Raw genomic sequence first — 23,898 nt, 5'->3', positions numbered from 1 at the left:
ATCAAGGATCTCTCTGTACTTCGCTCTGTTCATCTTTCACTCAATCCTGACTAGCCTCCCAGCCTCTGCCGCTGAAAAATATCCCCACAGCATGAATCTGCCACCACCATGCTTCACCGTAGGGATTTTGAAAGGTTGCCTCCAGATTTGACACTTGACATTCAGGCCAAAGAGTTCAATCTTGGTTTCATCAGACAAGAGAATCTTGTTTCTCATGGTCTGAAAGTCTTTAGGTGGCTTTTGGCAAACTCCAAGCGGGCTGCCACGTGCCTTTTACTGAGGAGTGGCTTCCATCTGGCCACTCTACCATAAAGGCCTGATTGATCGAGTGCTGCAGAGATGGTTGTCCTTCTGGAAGGTTCTCCCTTCTCCACAGAGGAACTTTGGAGATCTATCAGAGTGACCATTGTGTTCTTGGTCACCTCCCTGACAAAGGCCCTTCTCCCCGATTGCTCAGTTTGGTCGGACGGCCAGCTTTAGAAAGAGTCTTGGTGGGTCAAAACTTATTCCATTTAAGAATGATTGAGGCCACTGTGTTTTTGAGGACCTTAAATGCTGCAGAAATGTTGGGGGACCCCCTTCCCCAGATCTGTCAATCCAATACAATTTAATTTACCACAGGTGTAGTCGGATCAAGTTGTAGAAACATTTCAAGGATGATCAATAGAAACAGGATGCAACTGAGCTCAATTTCGAGTCTCATAGCAAAGGGTCTGAATACTTATGTCAGTCTTTTATCAAATAGGGATATCTTCTGTATACCACCCCTACCTTGTCACGACACAAATGATTGGCTCAAATGCATTAAGAAGGAAATAAATTCCACAAATTAAAATTTAACAAGGCACACCTGTTAATTGAAATTAGTTCCAGCTGACTGCCTCCTGAAGCTGGTTGAGAGAATGCCAAGAGTGTGCAAAGCACACATAAAAAAAAACTTTTGATTGGTTTAACACTTTTTGGGTTACTACATGATTCCATATGTGTTATTTCATAGTGTTGATGTCTTCACTATTATTCTACAATGCAGAAAATAGTCAAAATAAGGAAAAACCCTTGAATGAGTAGGGGTGTCCAAACTTTTGACTCGTACTGTATATATTTCCTGTTCTAGATACAAGGCAGACATTTCAAAACCTTATTCCTATATGATTTATTGTTTTACTGTCTTTTTTGCCATTTATGAATGTGTTATTCAATGTGTTTTTATGGGCTTTAGTAGTAAAGGCCAAATTAATGTTAGTTGTTACATTTTTTTTATATCTAAAGGGGTCTTAAAATTCTAAATCAAATAGGTAAATGATCCATGGTATGACCTTCTTAAAACAGTTTAGAATGTCATACCGGGCCCAATTTCTGCCTGTTTGAACAGCAATAGCTCAGATACACATGAAACATGAAATTAACCGTGGAATTAATAGAACATCGCCTAGAGATCTACAAAAACACTTTACCATTACAAATAGGTAAATATTTCCTTGAAGAGCCCACAGCTGCACACAATATGTGTAATCCAAGACAAATGAGTTAAACAGTCGGGGGAACTAGCTAAGCGAAAATGTCATATAAAATGATAACTACATTCAGACAAAATCATACATACACTGAAGAGATAAACAACTCCATAACATAGATGTTGCAAAACAGTCTAAAAACTTGTTCTACATTTCTGGTAAACATCAATACAGTAAAATGGCATTAGCTGTCACGCTGGCCTGATATTGGCTACACTATCTAGCTACTTCCCTCTCCTTACTGGCCTGATATTGGCTACACTATCTAGCTCTTCCCTCTCCTTACTGGCCTCATATTGGCTACACTATCTAGCTACTTCCCTCTCCTTACTGGCCTGATATTGGCTATACTATCTAGCTACTTCCCTCTCCTTACAGGCCTGATATTGGCTACACCATCTAGCTACTTCCCTCTCCTTACTGGCCTGATATTGGCTACACTATCTAGCTCTTCCCTCTCCTTACTGGCCTCATATTGGCTACACTATCTAGCTCCTTCCCTCTCCTTACTGGCCTGATATTGGCTACACTATCTAGCTACTTCCCCCTCTTTACTGGCCTGATATTGGCTACACTATCTAGCTACTTCCCTCTCTTTACTGGCCTGATATTGGCTACACTATCTAGCTACTTCCCTCTCTTTACTGGCCTGATATTACAGGACAGCAGTGCTCAGCAAGTGGGAGCAAAGTACAATGTGCCGCATTTTGTTGTGTTGCCAGCTTGAAGCAAAAACTCTCCTCATTTTGAGTAGTAGACTCTGGCACGGTGACATCCAGATGGTTACTAGTACCATTTAATACCGAAATGACAAGTTATTTCTTGTGTAGGCTGCTATCCTACTCCTAATGAAATCAAGTGGGATGGGGCAAATTGGCCACTTTAGCTTCCGCCGACGACATGTGATACAGCTGCCCAGCTTGTCGTTATGTTAGCTAATTGGCATGTCCCGGTGACATCCAGATTGTGAACAATACTACAAGTTATTTGTCCTTAGCCCATCAAAATAAACATCATTTTCTTTTACAAGTTTTAACTAGCGCCATGCTGCTGTTGTTGCCAGCTGGCCATTACAAAGTAGCTAGCTGGGAAGGGCTCATCAGGACAACTGACTGAAGTAACTGAACCCAATCCATTCATCTCCACTCGACTCTCATCTGCATGACATACTGTACATCGTCAATTTGCGCGCCAGGCGTGTCCGTATAGCATCTCCCTGAAATCCTGCTGTTAGATTAGGGAGGAATTACTCAAGAGAAACCCCCTGGGGACAAAAGTTCCAACCACTCTCCAACTCTGTACCATAGCAGCTCAACCTGAGCATGGCAGTACTGTGAGAGAGTCGACAGAACCCAAGCTAGGTTTGAAGGAGGAAATACAGGCCTGAATATCAGTTGCTCTCCAGCTCTGTACTGTACCATGGCAGCACAGCCAGGAGCATCCCAGCCCAACACCATGGAAATCCATCCCAGCACCACCAATACTGCACAGATGGGCATAGTTAGAACCACAGTGGCCTCAGAGTCAGAACCTAAGGAAGTGTTAATGACTCAATGTATGTACTGTACAGCAAGAGTTTCAGCACCATCTACACATGCAGACACCAGAAGCTATAGTACATATACAAGATTTCCAACGGTTACCCCTAAATACTTCAACGTGCTGTGATGTTCAATGATTTTCTGAAAAGATTGCCATTTGGGATACGTGTAGAGTCCTACTAGGAGGCTGTATCTGTATCATTATATCCTGAATGAGAAGTCTGGTCCAATGAGAAGACAGTAATGAACATACCTAACCAGTCTGGTCCAATGAGAGGACAGTAATGAACATACCTAACCAGTCTGGTCCAATGAGAGGACAGTAATGAACATACCTAACCAGTCTGGTCCATTGAGAAGACGGTAATGAACATACCTAACCAGTCTGGTCCAATGAGAAGACAGTAATGAACATACCTAACCAGTCTGGTCCAATGAGAAGACAGTAATGAACATACCTAACCAGTCTGGTCCATTGAGAAGACGGTAATGAACATACCTAACCAGTCTGGTCCAATGAGAAGACAGTAATGAACATACCTAACCAGTCTGGTCCAATGAGAAGACAGTAATGAACATACATAACCAGTCTGGTCCATTGAGAAGACAGTAATGAACATACCTAACCAGTCTGGTCCAATGAGAAGACAGTAATGAACATACATAACCAGTCTGGTCCATTGAGAAGACAGTAATGAACATACCTAACCAGTCTGATCCAATGAGAAGACAGTAATGAACATACATAACCAGTCTGGTCCATTGAGAAGACAGTAATGAACATACCTAACCAGTCTGGTCCAATGAGAAGACAGTAATGAACATACATAACCAGTCTGGTCCAATGAGAGGACAGTAATGAACATACCTAACCAGTCTGGTCCAATGAGAAGACAGTAATGAACATACATAACCAGTCTGGTCCATTGAGAAGACAGTAATGAACATACCTAATCAGTCTGGTCCAATGAGAAGACAGTAATGAACATACCTAACCAGTCTGGTCCAATGAGAGGACAGTAATGAACATACCTAACCAGTCTGGTCCAATGAGAAGACAGTAATGAACATACATAACCAGTCTGGTCCATTGAGAAGACAGTAATGAACATACCTAATCAGTCTGGTCCAATGAGAAGACAGTAATGAACATACCTAATCAGTCTGGTCCAATGAGAGGACAGTAATGAACATACCTAACCAGTCTGGTCCAATGAGAGGACAGTAATGAACATACATAACCAGTCTGGTCCATTGAGAAGACAGTAATGAACATACCTAATCAGTCTGGTCCAATGAGAAGACAGTAATGAACATACATAACCAGTCTGGTCCATTGAGAAGACAGTAATGAACATACCTAATCAGTCTGGTCCAATGAGAAGACAGTAATGAACATACATAACCAGTCTGGTCCAATGAGAGGACAGTAATGAACATACCTAACCAGTCTGGTCCAATGAGAAGACAGTAATGAACATACCTAACCAGACTGGTCCAATGAGCAGACCATGTGAACATGTTTGAGCAGTCTGGTCCAATGAGAAGACAGTAATGAACATGTCTGAGCAGTCTGGTCCAATGAGAAGACAGTAATGAACATGTCTGAGCAGTCTGGTCCATTGAGAAGACAGTAATGAACATGTCTGAGCAGCCTGGTCCAATGAGCAGACAGTAATAGAATGACTGGGAGCACTGAGAGGGAGTAGAACTAGCAGTGAAATAGAATACAATCCCTCTAACCGACACTGAGTTGGGAAGGGAAGAGAGATAGAGGGGAGGGAGGGAGACAGAGATGAGAAAGAGAGAAAGACAGACGTAGAGACAGATATAGTGAAAGCTCGAGGGGAAGGAAAAAGGGAGAGAGAGAGGAGAGAGACTGAGCGAGAGAATAGGAGGGGAGAGAGAGAAGGAGAGAGACTGAGCGAGAGAATAGGAGGGGAGAGAGAGAAGGAGAGAGACTGAGCGAGAGAATAGGAGGGTAGAGAGAGAAGGAGAGAGACTGAGCGAGAGAATAGGAGGGGAGAGAGAGAAGGAGAGAGACTGAGCGAGAGAATAGGAGGGGAGAGAGAGAAGGAGAGAGACTGAGCGAGAGAATAGGAGGGGAGAGAGAGAAGGAGAGAGACTGAGCGAGAGAATAGGAGGGGAGAGAGAGAAGGAGAGAGACTGAGCGAGAGAATAGGAGGGGAGAGAGAGAAGGAGAGAGACTGAGCGAGAGAATAGGAGGGGAGAGAGAGATATAATGAGAGAATGATAAAAAAGAGAGGTACTAGTGGCAGGACTGTACTCCGGTATCATCCCCTCATCCATCAAGTTCAGAGGAGAGGAGGAGAGTGGCTACTCTCCAGGGAGTACTTCTGCCTCTGGTCTACATATGAGAGAGAGTCTATTGTTCATTTACAGCTACACTGAGTCTGTATCCGTGTTAGGAAGTGTATTTCATCTCTATGCCTTTCCATTCAAGATGGACTAGTGACACTGGTTTAGATTGAAGGTGACTTTTCTCCCTATTCATTCACAGACTACTATGTCTCTATGCCAATGTGTGTTGTTATAAAAATCTATCCTCTATGCCTTTGGATGCAACAGCAGTTAATTCCTTGTTCATTTACAGGCTACTCAATGTGTTAGAAAGTGCATCCCCAATGCCTTTGGATGGAGGGAACAGCTTCCAATCCCTTATCTGTAATTTATTTTCCTGGCTAGAGCAGCGGGCTGAGGGCTGAGGTAAGAGGCTCCTCCCCCCGCTACACTCCCACAGGCTACCATCTGCCTCAGTGTTGGACAAAGTCCCTGTTAACCCCTGCAAGCACACACAAACAAGCAGGGTGCGCACACACACACATACACACACACACACTTGCAGGCGCATACACACACAGGGGAGAACACACACACAAACACCACGATTAGCCCCCAACTCTGTGCCCCAGCGGCCTGCATTTTTAATGAAGAGTGCCTCTGAACAAAACAGCTTGCAGGGCTATAATAGCTGAAGGCTGGAACCTCCAGCTGTAGAGTTAGTCAACTCATGCCTAGTTTCCTCCCTCCATTCTTCCCTCCATTCCTCCCTTCCTCCCTCCATGACTCCCTCTATTACTCCCTCCATTCCTCCCTCCCTCCCTCCCTCCATTCCTCCCTTTGCCAACCCGAGTGAGGAAGAGGGGAAGACTGGAAGGAGAGAAGGGGAGGACAGAGGGGAAGAGAAAATAGAGGGTAGGAGGGAAGGAGAGAGGTGAGGGGAGAGGGGAGGGGGAGGGAAAGAGAGATGAGAGGGGGAAGAAGAGAGGGGAGGGAAAGGAGAGAGAGGAATGGGAAGTAGAGAGGGTAGGAGGGAAGGAGAGAGGGAAGGAGAGAGGGGGGGGGAGAGGGGAGGGGGAGGGGAAAGAGAGATGAGAGGGGGAAGAAGAGAGGGGAGGGAAAGGAGAGAGAGGAATGGGAAGTAGAGAGGGGAGGGGGAAGGAAAGGAGAGAGGGGCGAAGGGAAGAAGAGAGGGGAGGGGGAAGGAGAGAGGGGAGGGGAAGAAGAGAACGAAGTGGGAAGGAGAAAGGGGAGGGGAAGGAGAGAGGGGAGGGGGAAGGATGGAGAGAGTGGAGGGGGTCTGTGGGTCTCAAGCTCCAGTAATGATGGAAGAATGAAGACAGAGAGAGGAATGAAAAGAGAGAGGAATGAAAAGACAGAGAAAGGAATTAAAAGAGAGAGAGAGGAATGAAAAAAGAGAGAGAGGAATGAAAAGACAGAGAAAGGAATTAAAAGAGAGAGAGAGGAATGAAAAGACAGAGAAAGGAATTAAAAGAGAGAGAGAGGAATGAAAAGAGAGAGAGAGGAATGAAAAGAGAGAGAGAGGAATGAAAAGGCAGAGAGAGGAATGAAAAGAGAGAGAGAGGAATGAAAAGAGAGAGAGAGGAATGAAAAGAGAGAGAGAGGAATGAAAAGGCAGAGAGAGGAATGAAAAAAGAAAAAAAAGGACAGGAAAAGGGGAAGGAGGAGGGAGGACACTGATTGAACATGAAACATCTCTCTCTCTCTGTCTCCCCCTCTTCTCCTCTCTCCAGCTCTGTCTGTTCTACACTAACTGTCACTTCCCAGGAGTTCACTAGGATTGTTCATCACCCCTCGGTTATACACAGTGAATAATGTGATTCTCTGAGCGAAAGAGAGAGGGAGAGAGAGAAGGGGAGAGAGGGAGGGAGGGGGAGGGAGGGGGAGAGAGCAAGAGAAAGAGCGAGGGATGGAGCAGGAGAGAAAGAGAGAGATAAACAGAGAGAGGAAGTGCGCAAGTGAAGAGAGGAACTAGGCCTGAGGCTATGTGTTCTGTTGGGCTAAGCATTCCCCAGTTACCGTCAGAACGTGAAGGAGCATCACCAACATATACAGTATACCTTACATACAGCACTCTACCAGGGAGGATGTTCCTCTACCCCTTTTACAATCTCCCTGTGGTGTCTATGTGCATTGTGGATGGGGAGAGAGAGTGAGAGTGGGAAAAGAGAGTGAGAAAAGAAAGTGAAAGAAAGTGAGAGTGAGTTCGGTTGGCGCCTCCCCCCTTGGGTTGTGCCGTGGCTGAGATCTTTGTGGGCTATACTCGGCCTTGTCTCAGGATGGTAAGTTGGTGGTTGAAGATATCACTCTAGTGGTGTGGGGGCTGTGCTTTGGCAAAGTGGGTGGGGTTATATCCTTCCTGTTTGGCCCTGTCCGGGGGTGTCCTCGGATGGGGCCACAGTGTCTCCTGACCCCTCCTGTCTCAGCCTCCAGTATTTATGCTGCAATAGTTTGTGTGTCGGGGGGCTAGGGTCAGTTTGTTATATCTGGAGTACTTCTCCTGTCCTATTCGGTGTCTTGTGTGAATTTAAGTGTGCTCTCTCTAATTCTCTCTTTCTTTCTCTCTCTCAGAGGACCTGAGCCCTAGGACCATGCCTCAGGACTACCTGACATGATGACTCCTTGCTGTCCCCAGTCCACCTGGCCGTGCTGGTGCTCCAGTTTCAACTGTTCTGCCTTATTATTATTGGACCATGCTGGTCATTTATGAACATTTGAACATCTTGGCCATGTTCTGTTATAATCTCCACCCGGCACAGCCAGAAGAGGACTGGCCACCCCACATAGCCTGGTTCCTCTCTAGGTTTCTTCCTAGGTTTTGGCCTTTCTAGGGAGTTTTTCCTAGCCACCGTGCTTCTACACCTGCATTGCTTGCTGTATGGGGTTTTAGGCTGGGTTTCTGTACAGCACTTTGAGATATCAGCTGATGTAGGAAGGGCTATATAAATACATTTGATTTGAGTGAGTGAGAGAGAGAGAGAGAGAGAGAGAGGGAGAGAGAGAGAGAGAGAGAGAAAAAGTGGAAAAAGATAAAGAGAGAGATAGAGAGAACAAAATAGGTTGATGTAAACAGGGTGTTAGCTGTCTGATTGGCAACCTGTGCTCTGGCTGGGGAAAAATTTGGAACATTTGTTCAGTTGGTTGTAAATGTCTGCCTGGCTACCCAGACTCCTTGCTCTGGCTGATCGGTACACCACACCCACGGGCGTTAGTTTCTTCCTAAAAATGTGTCTGGATCTGAGTACCTCCCTGACCCTTCACTGAATGCGAGCACTTTTGCGGCTTACTGATTGGTTCAGAAACTGATGTGTTGGTGCAGAGCCAGAAACACACGTGAATGAAGTGGAGGTTTGAAAATAAGTAATTGGCTTTCATTCTCTGATTGGTTAGAGACGATCCAATCACTGATTACTTTGTTTTGTACAACTCATCTTGTGCTCCTCGTCACCATAAATAACTTCAATGATGGCAGTCTCAGACCAAACTAGGGAATGACGGAGCAGAAAAATCATTCTTCAGGCTATGTAAATGTCGGTCTCCCCTGTTATGCTTGCATCAATGTCAATGTTAGCCACAGTTAGCCTCTCCAGAGCAGAGGAGAGGAGAGGAGACACTGGAGCTGGAGGACAAGCTTTAAGAAGGGCTAAAACTGAACAGACAGGCAGAGAGAGCCAGCATCCACTAATGCAGCATCCGCTGGTGCTATCCCAGACACTATAAGGACACCGTTACACTGCACACTAAAAAATGAGGGTTCCCACAAGGGTTCTTTGGGAAGGGTAATGGTTCTATGTGGAACCATACTGACTCAAATAACCCTTGGAACCCTTCAATGGTTCTTTACAGTACACAAAAGGGTTCTTTGGGAAGGGTAATGTTTCTTTACAGTTCACAAAAGGGTTCTTTGGGAAGGGTAATGTTTCTTTACAGTTCACAAAAGGGTTCTTTGGGAAGGGTAATGTTTCTTTACAGTTCACAAAAGGGTTCTTTGGGAAGGGTAATGTTTCTTTACAGTTCACAAAAGGGTTCTTTGGGAAGGGTCATGTTTCTTTACAGTTCACAAAAGGGTTCTTTGGGAAGGGTCATGTTTCTTTACAGTTCACAAAAGGGTTCTTTGGGAAGGGTAATGTTTCTTTACAGTTCACAAAAGGGTTCTTTGGGAAGGGTAACGGTTATTTACAGTTCACAAAAGGGTTCTTTGGGAAGGGTAATGTTTCTTTACAGTTCACAAAAGGGTTCTTTGGGAAGGGTAATGGTTCTTTACAGTTCACAAAAGGGTTATTTGGGAAGGGTAATGGTTCTTTACAGTTCACAAAAGGGCTCTTTCCTCTTATAGTGATAATTCAAACGTAAGGGAGGTGTTTCATTAAATATTTTGGGGCGTGGTTCACACAGTTTTTTTTGGTTGGTGCAACCGCGATTGAGACTGTCATTCCAGTTGATCTAATCTGTTGTTTTATCCCTTTACATACTCTAGAAGACTATGGCTAGTGATGATGGTGTCTTGTTAAAGATCACGTATTGCCTTGTGTCAATTGAGAATGGTTGACTATATCAGTCAGTTATTCTCATTTCGGGCACCACCAGCTGTTCCAGAGGTAGCTAACCTGATTCAACTTGTCAATTAACGAAATAACACTTATGGAATTTTAACAAAATGGCTGACCGGAAGAAATAAAAATTAACCTCTATGGTTCTTCAAAATTATCTACAAAGAATCTTTCAGATTGAGAAAATGTCTTTATAGAACCATTCTTCATAAAGGTTCTATAAATAACCATAAAAAAGGGTTCTATATAGCCTTAAAAGGGGTTGTAACCAACGTTCCCCGGGACTGCCGCACAGAAGCTCGAGATTGAACTTCACTCAACTTTATAGTTTTCCCCTTTAGTTAAGACTATGGATGTTTCCCTCTACTGTGGGAATTGCTCATACTCAACACTTTCAAAGCAACATACCGAAACAAGACAAACTATGCAAGACTTAGTATGCAAAACTATGCAAGAGATTTTCTTATAGGCAGAACGCGTGTATAGGATTCTATTGCATTGACAGGCACATCTCAGCCCAAACTCCACAGACCAGTGCGGCATAACCAATCAGAGCTGTAGTATCCCTATATGCAAATAGACCATTGCCATATATGGATCTGTGCCATTCACTATGAACTGGACTGTGTTTACAGCATGGGTGGTCGCAAGTAGATGTGCTTGTTTTGAGATCAAAGCGAGAGCTATAGGTAGATGTGGCTGCACATTTGATCACATTCTTTGCTAGTTAGTGAGTTATTAGCCCAGTTACAGCTAATTTCTAGTCAGCAATGGAGGAGTGGTTTCTTCCTACAAGAGCACAAAATGTGTACATTTCTAGCCATCTTTGATAAGCCAGTCAGGTAAAGAGTGTTTTTTTCTTGTCTTAAAGGGGAAGTGCTGTATTGTTAGACAGGCTTGAATAAGCTAAGTAGACAATGGGCAGAATATAGCATAATTTGTCTGATTCTCTGTAATAATGGTATGGGTATAATAATTAACTTTATTTTGTAAAGTAGTTTCTTGCAGCAAACAACACATTTTCAGTCACCTCCTTGTCTGAAGGACAAGTGGATAAACAGGTTAATGTCAAGCCCTGCATATGTTTTTCCAAAAGTTTCATGGAATATAGACCTACATTGGACACCACACATTGACTGCTACTGTAGGCTGAATGATAGAATAGCTATTTCCATGTTATGGGATGCATTTTCTTCATTGTTTTTGATGGCAGGCCACTCTGGTAGGCCTACATTATGATCAAATAGCCCCAGTAGCCTACTTTGCTACTGTTATATCTGTAACTTAAAGCAGGTACAGCCTCCGTGTTCACAGTAAAGGCGCACCAGCAGATGCACATCATTTTTACAACGTTCAGGTTTGCGCTTAGAAGACCTGACATTTGCTCAGTGCCAAAGAAAAGTGAGGAAATGTGAGGAAACCATACTGTCTTACAAAGGCAGAAATGCAGTAAACACGTAATTTTGTTAGCTGCAAAATCTGCTTTTTGCCGAGACAGACAGCAATTTCTGATACTCCATGATATATTCTGATCAACTGGCTTGTTCTTGTGTCAGGAAACTGAATACCACAGATCAAAGATTTTTGACCAAATTTGTTGTCACTGCGCTTTGCCTTTGTAGGGCAGCATAGCAGAACCCTGTTTTGGTGCTATGTGGAAACCTTTTTCAATAGAACCTTAGGAAATGTTTTTTTTATAGCACCATAGAGGTTCCACTTGGAACCCTATGATTATGGTTCTTTATAGAACCCCTATCTGGTACTCCCACTATTTGTTTTGTGTGTGCTCAGTTCGACACAGAGAGAGATGGTATATTTAGAGGGTGTAGTTTTTTTATATATCCAGAAATCAAGAGGACTGTTTCTCTGTTCCCCCTTCATTTTGGCTGGAGGGAATTTGTGTTGAGTCAACAAACTGGCTAAAATGAAGTCACATTGTAATATTCAACATAGAAAATAACACTTTGAAAAAGCCACATGTTGAATCACAAAACAAATATTTAAATAAATACAGTATCACTGGCATTTTGTGAATAGAGGAATAGGATCAGGTAAACATATTATTGCCTTATTTAAATAACAATAATTTTAATAGGAGCACAATGGCCATGTGATACAACTTTTAGTGATGATAGTCAAAACCAAATTATTATAATAGATGCTAATTAGCAGAAGATTTTATCCAATGAATTACAGAGCAGTGCATACATACATTTTCTTACAGGTGGCCCCAGCGGGAATCGAACCCACCATCCTGACATTGCAGGTGCCATGCTCTACCAACTGAGTCACACATAACCATCAATCAGTAGTGTAAAAATTACCCAAATGTCATACTTGAGTAAAAGTAAATATATCTTAATAGAAAATGACTCAAGTAAAAGTGAAAGTTACCCAGTAAAATACTACTTGAGTAAAAGTCTAAAAGTTATTGGCTTTAAATATACTGAAGTATCAAAAGTAAATATAATTACAAAAATGTACAAAGTATAAATCATTTAAAATAATAAGCAAACCAGACAGCACAATTTTCTTGTTTTTTTATTTATGGATAGCCAGGGGCCCAGTTCAACACTCAGACATAATTTACAAATAAAGCATTTGTCTTTAGTGAGTCCGTCAGATCAGAAGCAGTAGGGATGGCCAGGGATGTCCTCTTGATAAGTGCATGAATTTGACCATTTTCCTGTCCTGCTAATCACTCAAAATGTAACAAGTACAGTGTCTTGCAAAAGTATTCATCCCCCTTGGTTTTTTCCCTATTTTGTTGCATTACAACCTGTAATTTAAATGGATTTTCATTTGCATTTCATGTAATGGACATACAGTACACAACACGTCTGCTAAATGACTTAAATGTAAATGTAAATAGTCCAAATTGGTGAAGTGAAATGGAAAAAATAACTTGTTTCAAATAATGTAAAAATTACAAATAATTGAAAAGTGGGGCATACATATGTATTCACTCCCTTTGCTATGAAGCCCCTAAATAACATCTGGTGCAACCAATTACCTCAGAAGTCACATAATTAGTTAGATTGTACACAGGTGGACTCTATTTTAGTGTCACATGATCTCAGTATATATACACCTGTTCTGAAAGGCCCCAGATTCTGCAACATTACTAAGCAAGGGGCACCACTAAGCAAGGGGCAACACCAAGCAAGCGGCCCCATTAAGATCAAGGAGCTCACCAAACAGGTCAGGGACAAAGTTGTGGAGAAGTACAGATCAGGGTTGAGTTCGAAAAAGATATCCGAAACTTTGAACATACCACGGAGCACCATTAAATCCATTAATATGGCACCACAACAAACCTGCCAAGAAAGGGCCACCCACCAAAACTCACGGATCAGGCAAGGGGGGCATTAATCAGAGAGGCAACAAAAATACCAAAGATAACTCTGAAGGAGCTGCAAAGCTCTACAGCAGAGATTGGAGTATCTGTCCATAGGAAAAAATCCATTGCTTAAAGGTAAAAGTAATCAAACACGTTTGATGTTTGCCAAAAGGCATGTGGGAGACTCCCCAAACATATGGAAGAAGGTACTCTGGTCAGATAAGACTCAAATTGAGCTTTTTGGCCATCAAGGAAAATGCTATGTCTGGCGCAAACCCAACACCTCTCATCACCCCGAGAACCCTATCCCCACAATGAAGCATGGTGGTGGCAGCATCATGCTGTGGGCATGTTTTTCATTGGTAGGAACTGGAAAACTGGTCAGATTGAAGGAATGATGGATGGCATTAAATACAGGGAAATTATTGAGGGAAACCTGTTTCAGTCTTCCAGAGATTTGAGACTGGGGCGGGGGTTCACCTTCCAGCAGGACAATGACCCTAAGAATACTGCTAAAGCAACACTTGAGTGGTTTAAGAGGAAACATTTAAATGTCTTGGAATGGCCTAGTCAAAGCCCAGACCTCAATCCAATTGAGAATCTGTGGTATGACTTAAAGATCAAATCAAAACCAAATCAAATTTTATTTGTCACATACACATGGTTAGCAGATGTTAATGCGAGTGTAGCGAAATGCTTGTGCTTCTAGTTCCAACAATGCAGTGATAACCAACAAGTAATCTAACTAACAATTCCAAAACTACTGTCTTATACACAGTGTAAGGGGATAAAGAATATGTACATAAGGATATATGAATGAGTGATGGTACAGGGCAGCATACAGTAGATGGTATCGAGTACAGTATATACATATGAGATGAGTATGTAGACAAAGTAGGGTAAGTAACATTATATAAGGTAGCATTGTTTAAAGTGGCTAGTGATATATTTACATAATTTCCCATCAATTCCCATTATTAAAGTGGCTGGAGTTGGGTCAGTGTCAATGACAGTGTGTTGGCAGCAGCCACTCAATGTTAGTGGTGGCTGTTTAACAGTCTGATGGCCTTGAGATAGAAGCTGTTTTTCAGTCTCTCGGTCCCAGCTTTGATGCACCTGTACTGACCTCGCCTTCTGGATGATAGCGGGGTGAACAGGCAGTGGCTCGGGTGGTTGATGTCCTTGATGATCTTTATGGCCTTCCTGTAACATCGGGTGGTGTAGGTGTCCTGGAGGGCAGGTAGTTTGCCCCCGGTGATGCGTTGTGCAGACCTCACTACCCTCTGGAGAGCCTTACGGTTGAGGGCGGAGCAGTTGCCGTACCAGGCGGTGATACAGCCCTCCAGGATGCTCTCGATTGTGCATCTGTAGAAGTTTGTGAGTGCTTTTGGTGACAAGCCAAATTTCTTCAGCCTCCTGAGGTTGAAGAGGCGCTGCTGTGCCTTCTTCACGACGCTGTCAGTGTGAGTGGACCAATTCAGTTTGTCTGTGATGTGTATGCCGAGGAACTTAAAACTTGCTACCCTCTCCACTACTGTTCCATCGATGTGGATAGGGGGGTGTTCCCTCTGCTGTTTCCTGAAGTCCACAATCATCTCCTTAGTTTTGTTGACGTTGAGTGTGAGGTTATTTTCCTGACACCACACTCCGAGGGCCCTCACCTCCTCCCTCGTCGTTGTTGGTAATCAAGCCTACCACTGTTGTGTCGTCCGCAAACTTGATGATTGAGTTGGAGGCGTGCGTGGCCACGCAGTCGTGGGTGAACAGGGGGTACAGGAGAGGGCTCAGAACGCACCCTTGTGGGGCCCCCGTGTTGAGGATCAGCGGGGAGGAGATGTTGTTACCTACCCTCACCACCTGGTGGCGGCCCGTCAGGAAGTCCAGTACCCAGTTGCACAGGGCGGGGTCGAGACCCAGGGTCTCGAGCTTGATGACGAGCTTGGAGGGTACTATGGTGTTGAATGCCGAGCTGTAGTCGATGAACAGCATTCTCACATAGGTATTCCTCTTGTCCAGGTGGGTTAGGGCAGTGTGCAGTGTGGTTGAGATTGCGTCTTCTGTGGACCTATTTGGGCGGTAAGCAAATTGGAGTGGGTCTAGGGTGTCAGGTAGGGTGGAGGTGATATGGTCCTTGACTAGTCTCTCAAAGCACTTCATCATGACGGAAGTGAGTGCTACGGGGCGGTAGTCGTTTAGCTCAGTTACCTTAGCTTTCTTGGGAACAGGAACAATGGTGGCCCTCTTGAAGCATGTGGGAACAGCAGACTGGTATAGGGATTGATTGAATATGTCCGTAAACACACCGGCCAGCTGGTCTGCACATGCTCTGAGGGCGCGGCTGGGGATGCCGTCTGGGCCTGCAGCCTTGCGAGGGTTAACACGTTTAAATGTCTTACTCACCTCGGCTGCAGTGAAGGAGAGACCGCATGTTTTCGTTGCAGTGGCACTGTATTGTCCTCAAAGCTGGCAAAAAAGTTATTTAGTCTGCCTGGGAGCAAGACATCCTGGTCCGTGACTGGGCTGGGTTTCTTCTTGTAGTCCGTGATTGACTGTAGACCCTGCCACATGCCTCTTGTGTCTGAGCCGTTGAATTGAGATTCGACTTTGTCTCTGTACTGACGCTTAGCTTGTTTAATAGCCTTGCGGAGGGAATAGCTGCATTGTTTATATTCGGTCATGTTACCAGACACCTTGCCCTGATTAAAAGCAGTGGTTCGCGCTTTCAGTTTCACGCGAATGCTGCCATTAATCCACGGTTTCTGGTTAGGGAATATTTTTATCGTTGCTATGGGAACGTCATCTTCAACGCACGTTCTAATGAACTCGCACACCGAATCAGCGTATTCGTCAATATTTTTATCTGACGCAATACGAAATATGTCCCAGTCCACGTGATGGAAGCAGTCTTGGAGTGTGGAGTCAGCTTGGTCGGACCAGCGTTGGACAGACCTCAGCGTGGGAGCCTCTTGTTTAAGTTTCTGTCTGTAGGCAGGGATCAACAAAATGGAGTCGTGGTCAGCTTTTCCGAAAGGGGGGCGGGGCAGGGCCTTATATGCGTCGCGGAAGTTAGAGTAACAATGATCCAAGGTTTTACCACCCCTGGTTGCGCAATCGATATGCTGATAAAATTTAGGGAGTCTTGTTTTCAGATTAGCTTTGTTAAAATCCCCAGCTACAATGAATGCAGCCTCCGGATAAATGGTTTCCAGTTTGCAAAGAGTTAAATAAAGTTCGTTCAGAGCCATCGATGTGTCTGCTTGGGGGGGGTGTATACGGCTGTGATTATAATCGAAGAGAATTCTCTTGGTAGATAATGCGGTCTACATTTGATTGTGAGGAATTCTAAATCAGGTGAACAGAAGGATTTGAGTTCCTGTATGTTTCTTTCATCACACCATGTCTCGTTAGTCATGAGGCATACGCCCCCGCCACTCTTCTTACCAGAAAGATGTTTGTTTCTGTCGGCGCGATGCGTGGAGAAACCGGTTGGCTGCACCGCCCCGGATAGCGTCTTCCCAGTGAGCCATGTTTCCGTGAAGCAGAGGAATGTTACAGTCTCTGATGTCCCTCTGGAATGCTACCCTTGCTCGGATTTCATCAACCTTGTTGTCAAGAGACTGGACATTGGCAAGAAGAATGCCAGGGAGTGGTGCGCGATGTGCCCGTGTCCTGAGTCTGACCAGAAGACCGCTACGTTTCCCTCTTTTTCGGAGTCGTTTTTTTTGGGTCGCTGCATGCGATCCATCCCGTTGTCCTGTTTGTAAGGCAGAACACAGGATCCGCGTCGCGGAAAACATATTCTTGGTCGTACTGATGGTGAGTAGTTCTTCTCGACTGTATGTAATGAAACCTAAGATGACCTGGGGTACTAATGTAAGAAATAACACGTAAAAAAAAAAAAAAACTGCATAGTTTCCTAAGAACTAAGCGAGGCGGTCATCTCTGTCGGCGCCGGAAGTACATTATTGCTGTATACCAGTGGATACTATCCAGCTTTTTGATTTATTTTACCTTTATTTCACTAGGCAAGTCAGTTAAGAACAAATTCTTATTTTCAATGACGGCCTAGGAACAGTGCCTGTTCAGGGGCAGAATCTTGTCAGCTTGGAGATTCAAACTTGCAACCTTTCGGTTACTAGTCTAACGCTCTAACCACTAGGCTACCCTGCCGTCCCCTTGAAAGAGCTGGAGTTGTTTTGCCTTGAAGAATGGGCAAAAATCCCAGTGGCTAGATGTGCCAAGTTTATAGAGACATACCCCAAGAGACTTGCAGCTGTAATTGCTGCAAAAGGTGTCTCTACAAAGTATTGACTTTGGGGGGGTGAATAGTTATGCACGCTCAAGTTTTCTGTTTTTCTGTCTTATGTCTTGTTTGTTTCACAATAGAAAATATTTAGCATCTTCAAAGTGGTAGACATGTTGTTTAAATCAAATGATACAAACCCCCCAAAAATACATTTTAATTCCAGGTTGTAAGGCAACAAAATGGGGAAAATGCCAAGGGGGTGAATACTTTCGCAAGCCACTGTACATTTTGGTGTCAGAGAAAATGCATGGAGTAAAAGGTACACTGTTTTCTTTATGAATGTAGTTAAATAAAAGTAAAAGTTGTCAAAAATATTTTTAGTAAAGTAGACATACCCCCAAAAAACGACTTAAGTAGGACTTTAAAGTATTTTTACTTAAGTACTTTACACCACTGCCATCAATGAAGGTTGTGGTCCTTCTGTAGCTCAGTTGGTAGAGCATGGTGCTTGTAACGCCAGGGTAGTGGGTTCGATTCCCGGGACCACCCATACGTAGAATGTATGCACACATGACTGTAAGTCGCTTTGGATAAAACCGTCTGCTAAATGGCATATATTATTATTATTATATTATATTATTATTATTAGAATCTTACGTGAACTTCAGAGCTGTTACACTGTTGATCATAATGTTAGTTATTTTGTGTGTAAAAGACATTACAATTTAAGCAATAAGGCACCTTGGTTGACTGTGGTATGTGGTCATTATAGCACGTCTAAGTGCTGTTTTTAGCATGAAGCATTGCGGAGTGCCTAGATACAGACCTTAGCTGTGGTATATTGGCCATATACCACAAACTCCCCAAGGTGCATTATTGCTATTATAAACTTGTTACCAAAGTAATTAGAGCAGTACAAATGCATGTTTTGTCATAACCAATGTATACAGTCTGATATACCACAGTTTTCAGCCAATCAATATTCAGGGCTCGAACCAACCAGTTTATAATGATATTCATACAAATTGCTCACTATATTGTGCCATTTCATTTTCAGCATGGATCCAGAAACTATAGTGGATAACCTGGCCAGCTCATTACAGCTTGGTTTGGCTCGACTTGGTTCGGCTTAATAGTTTGAAAAGGAATAGGGTGTAATTTGTGACAGGGAGAGTCTCCTGTTGATAAGTGCTGCCCCATCCTGACGGCAGCACGTCTCTGTGTGAATCCCCAGACTGGGTTTTTGTGTTACTTTTTTGGTCAGGAATGGGCGATAGGATGAGGGATAAAGTTCTCAGTGCCGGGGGATCGTGTCTGATTGTGAGGATGGGATCAGCTAGAACAGGAGGATCAGGATAAGTGGATGAGAGAGAGAGAGGAGACGATAAACACTGATACAACTGTCTGTCTGTCTGTTTTTCGCCCGCCTGCCTGCCTGCCTGCATGTCTGTCTGTCTGCCTGTCTGCCTGTCTGTCTGCCTGTCTGCCTGTCTGTCTGCCTGTCTGTCTGTCTGTCTGTCTGTCTGTCTGTCTGTCTGTCTGTCTGTCTGTCTGTCTGTCTGTCTGTCTGTCTGTCTGTCTGTCTGCCTGTCTGTTTTTCTCCTGCCTGTCTGCCTGTCTGCCTGTCTGTCTGTCTGTCTGTCTGTCTGTCTGTCTGTCTGTCTGTCTGTCTGTCTGTCTGTCTGTCTGTCTGTCTGTCTGTCTGTCTGTCTGCCTGTCTGTTTTTCTCCTGCCTGTCTGCCTGTCTGCCTGTCTGTCTGTCTGTCTGTCTGTCTGTCTGTCTGTCTGTCTGTCTGTCTGTCTGTCTGTCTGTCTGTCTGTCTGTCTGTCTGTCTGTCTGTCTGTCTGTCTGTCTGTCTGCCTGCCTGCCTGTCTGTCTGTCTGTCTGTCTGCCTGTCTGTCTGTCTGTCTGTCTGTCTGTCTGTCTGTCTGTCTGTCTGTCTGTCCGTCCGTCCGTCCGTCCGTCTGTCTCTGTCTGTATGTCTGTGTGCTCTGAGGGCTGATAGTACAATGAAAGTGGGCATGAATACATAACACACATGTTGTTTTACCCTCTGTTGGGAACAAACAATTGATTCCCTTCAAAACAATCATTAACCTAACCTTAACCCCAAACCCCTAACCCTAATTCTAACCCTAAGACTAATTCCTAACCTACCCTAACCTTAAACCTAATCCTTTAACCTAAAATAGCCCCTTTCCTTATGTAGACCTAACGAAATGTCCCCACTTCCGGTCCCCAAAAGGATAGTAAAACCGAACGCACACACACACATACACACACACACTGAAAAGGAGCATGAATATGTAACACACACGGTGGCACTTCACAGAGAGACAAAGGCATATGGCCACCATGTCACTGGAGGGGACAGAGCCTCAGAGAGAGAAGATAAGACAAGCATGTAACCTTTAAAAGAAATTGGGAAATTCTACTGAAGCCTCTGTCATGTTTACTTGATATGCCTGCCTGTCATGAGTTTTTTCTCTGTTATGTAATCCTCTATCTACATATAACATGTAGACATGTTGAAACCTTAACTCAGGGGTGTCAAACTAATTTTGTCCCAGGGGCCGCATTCAGACTTTAACGAGTTCCGCACTGAAAATGTGTTATATTTCCTCACGACAAAATGTGGAAAAAATAGGCCTGTATCCATCATTTCTTTTTTGAATTGTCTATGCTCCTTGACTGTCTAATTTTTATGTCAGTGATTATTAGTGAGCTGGACACAGTCAATAAACTGTATGAATGTAGTGTTTATTAGTGAGCTGGACCCAGTCAATAAACTGTGTGAATGTAGTGATTATTAGTGAGCAGGACCCAGTCAATAAAATGTATGAAGTCCATTATCATCTATTCACAGTTTCGATGTGGTTTTAGTCATTTTAAAGCAGGGATCAAAGTAAGGCGGTATAGTCGGACACCAGGAAAACAAATAGTGAGCTTATCATATGAGCTTATAACAATAATGAAAACACTATTAAGAAAATTCTAGAATATAACAAGGCATGAAAAATGAGTGAATGGACTTGAAAACGGGTGAAATAGCCTAAGGTCCAAAATGCGATGTGGTTCGATGTGAACACTCGACACCAAGACGTGTCCAGACAGAAGTGGACGCGTAAATTATGGCCTAATGACCATCACCAAATGTCATCAGACTTTTTGATGTTTTGTGTAACAGGTCTCTTTCCATCCTGCGCTGTTTGGAGGCTGAATGTATGTTGTGACTAGATGAATGTGGCCACTAGCCTAGTCAAGAAGACATTTGAAGTGATTGTTTGACAATCAGATGAAAATATCCTGACTGGCTGTGTTTACACCACAATAAAAGGTAACACATTTAAAAGTGAAATAACCAATCTTTACAACTGGGCCAACAGAGATCCTATTGAATTAATAGGGATTCTATATGTAATTCAAAGATTAGGTACATAAAATATGTTGGGGCATGCGCAGCATATAGGAGGTCACATACCGGGAAGAAATTAATACTACTTGCACCCCTGTTTAAAGTAGATTTTTTTTGTTTTAAACAAATAATTATAAATAAAAGCAATATGGTATTTACACAATTGAACTTCCACCACATGCATGATGGATTGGTCCCCCACGTGGGCCGTATGTAGGACACCCATATATTCCTTATTAATTCACTTGTTGTTGGACTGACTGCTCATAGTTACACGAGGTTTAACCACCTGCTTGTTTGCTTGATTCAGCCCAAACATTTTCTACATATTTATCTTTCTTATCTACCAGCATGTCTACCGGTGGGCAATTCTATCATACGTATAGGTACAAAATAAGACAGATTTTTACACAACTACAGTTGCATTATTGACATAGAGAGAGATGAAGAGAATTGAGAGATTGAGCGTAATGTATGGTTGAACTGTTCAACAATGTTGATCGGCAATAAAAATGTCAAATGTTTTGTCCCGTCAATAAAGCCTTTTGAAATTTGAATTATAGAGATAACTGACCTGATTACCCTCCTCCGTGCGGTGATGCTGGCCACGATGATGCTCCCTGGTCTCGGTGTGGCCACAGCCTTAAACGTCCCCTTCCAGAACTTCTCAAAGAGCTGCTTCTCCCACTGGTGCTCCAGGCTGGCCATGCTGTCCACTGTCCCCAGGGGGAGAGGGGCGCAGGGAGCCAGGGAGCGAGCCAAAGGGGGCTGGGGCTGGGGGTCCAGGGCTGCCCCTGGGAATGGGGTCTCGACGAGGGAGACTTCACATATACTATACTACAGGAATGTGTTGGAGAGCGGAGCGCTCCGGAGCTGTCCAAGTACTGAATCTGAATCCACACAGGGAAACACAGCAAACAGCAAATGTTGTTCTCTTCCTGCTAGAGTAGGTCAATGTGTCAGTGCTCAGAGCTGCTCCTCTCCTCTCTTCTGTTCTCTTCTTTCTACGGGGGGAGCATGTGGACCAAGCTGGACAAGACAAAGGCTTCTTCTGCTGCTGCTGCTGCTGCTGCCACACCGACAGGCTGTTTTTTGTTCTCTCTGAGGGGGGTAGCGTTTCTCTCCCTCTCCTCTTCCCTGTCTCTCTGCTCTGTGTTGTAGTCTTCGGTTAGAGCAGAGAGTCACAGGCCATACAGGAGAATCCTCCTCTCCGGTCAGAGCCAAGGAGCCAATGACGGACGTAGTGTGTGAGGGAGTGATTCTCAGCGTGTTGCACAGGGACTCATACACACCGACGGGTGGATGAGATCTGAGAGCCGAGGCGAGTGTGTGCTGACTGTATATGTCTGGGTTTGTGGGCGTGAGTGAGTGAGTGGGTTTGAGAGTGTATGGATGAGCGTGCAGAGTGTGTGACGTGTGTGTTCAAAGCGTGTGAGGAGCCCAGCTGACTGGTAGCTTGTTTTGTCTTTCTCAGACTGTGACGTTGGGAGGCTGGGGGTAGGTCAGGGGGAGAAGGACACCTTCTTTCTCCTATCCTCTGTATCTATCTATCTCTCTCCCCCTCTCTCTCTCTTTTTTTTCTCCCCCCTCCTATTATTTTATGTCTTATTTCCCTCCCTTTAGTTACTCTCATCCTGTTACTCAGTCTCTTTCCCTTTTAAACTCTCTGTGTCTCTCTCCCTCCCTCCCTCTAGGCCCCTCTCTCTCTCTGTGTCTTGGACAAAGGGCCAAGCCGTTTGCCGCCATTAGCATAACAGAAGGCTGGGTTTGAGAGAAGCAGCCGGTGCATGTGCCTGACACAATAACCCCCAAGGCTCAGAGTTTGTCCCCAGCAAGCCTGTACCTACCTACAGTATACAACATAACCCAACACAACAGCACAGTCCAACAATGTAATATTACACAGCCCAACACAACCCAGATGACAGAATAACAATTACAACAGTGTTTCACCAGCTAGTCTACACAGCACAACTCTTCTTGCTACAATATGCACCACACCACAACCCAACCCCCTCTCTCCTCTCCCTGCCGCTCACATCATCTGTCATAATATCTACAAATGCAATGCTGAGTACTCAATTTAGGAAGACATATTTATTAATCATTTACTGTTGGATAGGCGTAAGGATTTAAAATGGACTACTTTGACAGTTTTTTTTATTTAACCTTTATTTAACTAGGCAAGACCGTTTAAGAACAAATTCTTATTTACAAAGACGGCCTACACCGGCAAACCCAGATGATGCTGGGCCAATTGTGCGCCACCCTATGGGACTCCCAATCACTGCCAGTCGTGATACAGCCTGGATTCAAACCAGGGTGTCACGTCCTGACCTTAGTTCCTTTTTTCTGTCTCTGTTTTCTGTCTCTGTGTCTGCACCAGACAGGACTGTTTCGGTTTTCGTTCATTCTCTTTGTTATTTTGTTCAGTTCCAATAATAAAGATGAACACGTACCACGCTGCACCTTGGTCCTCATTTTCTTCCACAAACAGCCATTACAGAACTACCCACCACAACCGCAGAGGGTTCTGGACTCCTGGACATGGGAGGAGATTTTGGACGGTAGGGGACCCTGGGCACAGGCTGGGGAATATCACCGCCCCAGGGAAGAGCTGGAGGCAGCTAAAGCCGATCGGCGGCGTTATGAGGAGTTAGCACGGCAGCGCAACAGGGACGAGAGGCAGCCCCAAAAATGTATTGGGGGGCACAGGGGGAGAGTGGCTAAGTCAGGTAGGAGACCTGAGCCAACTCCCCGTGCTTACCGTGGCGAGAGATGGACTGGGCAGGCACCGTGTTATGCTGTGAGGCGCACGGTGTCCCCAGTGTGCAGGCATAGCCCGGTGCGCTACATCGCAGCTCGTTGTATCGGCTGGGCTAGAGTAGGCATCGAGCCAGGAGGAATGAAGCCGGCTCAGCGCATCTGGTCTCCAGTGCGTCTCCTCGGCCCGGGTTATATGACACCAG

The 23,898-nt window shown here is 44.3% G+C and overlaps 1 protein-coding gene across 1 annotated transcript in view; it reads right to left on the bottom strand.

Moving 5' to 3' along the window:
* LOC124035287 (serine/arginine repetitive matrix protein 4-like) overlaps positions 1 to 22,268 on the bottom strand; it is a 153,990-nt gene extending 131,722 nt beyond the window's left edge. The window contains exon 1 of the mRNA XM_046348745.1: positions 21,504 to 22,268. Within this exon, the coding sequence (XP_046204701.1) occupies positions 21,504 to 21,637 (134 nt within the window). The 5' untranslated portion in view covers positions 21,638 to 22,268. The remainder of the gene's footprint in view (positions 1 to 21,503) is intronic.
* Positions 22,269 to 23,898: the final 1,630 nt, after the last annotated feature.

This window comes from Oncorhynchus gorbuscha, linkage group LG05 (assembly GCF_021184085.1).
Source record: "Oncorhynchus gorbuscha isolate QuinsamMale2020 ecotype Even-year linkage group LG05, OgorEven_v1.0, whole genome shotgun sequence".
NCBI classification, from domain to species: domain Eukaryota; kingdom Metazoa; phylum Chordata; class Actinopteri; order Salmoniformes; family Salmonidae; genus Oncorhynchus; species Oncorhynchus gorbuscha.
The sequence above is the reverse complement of the archived record's forward strand: the minus strand, read 5'-3'. Positions and strand labels throughout refer to the sequence as shown.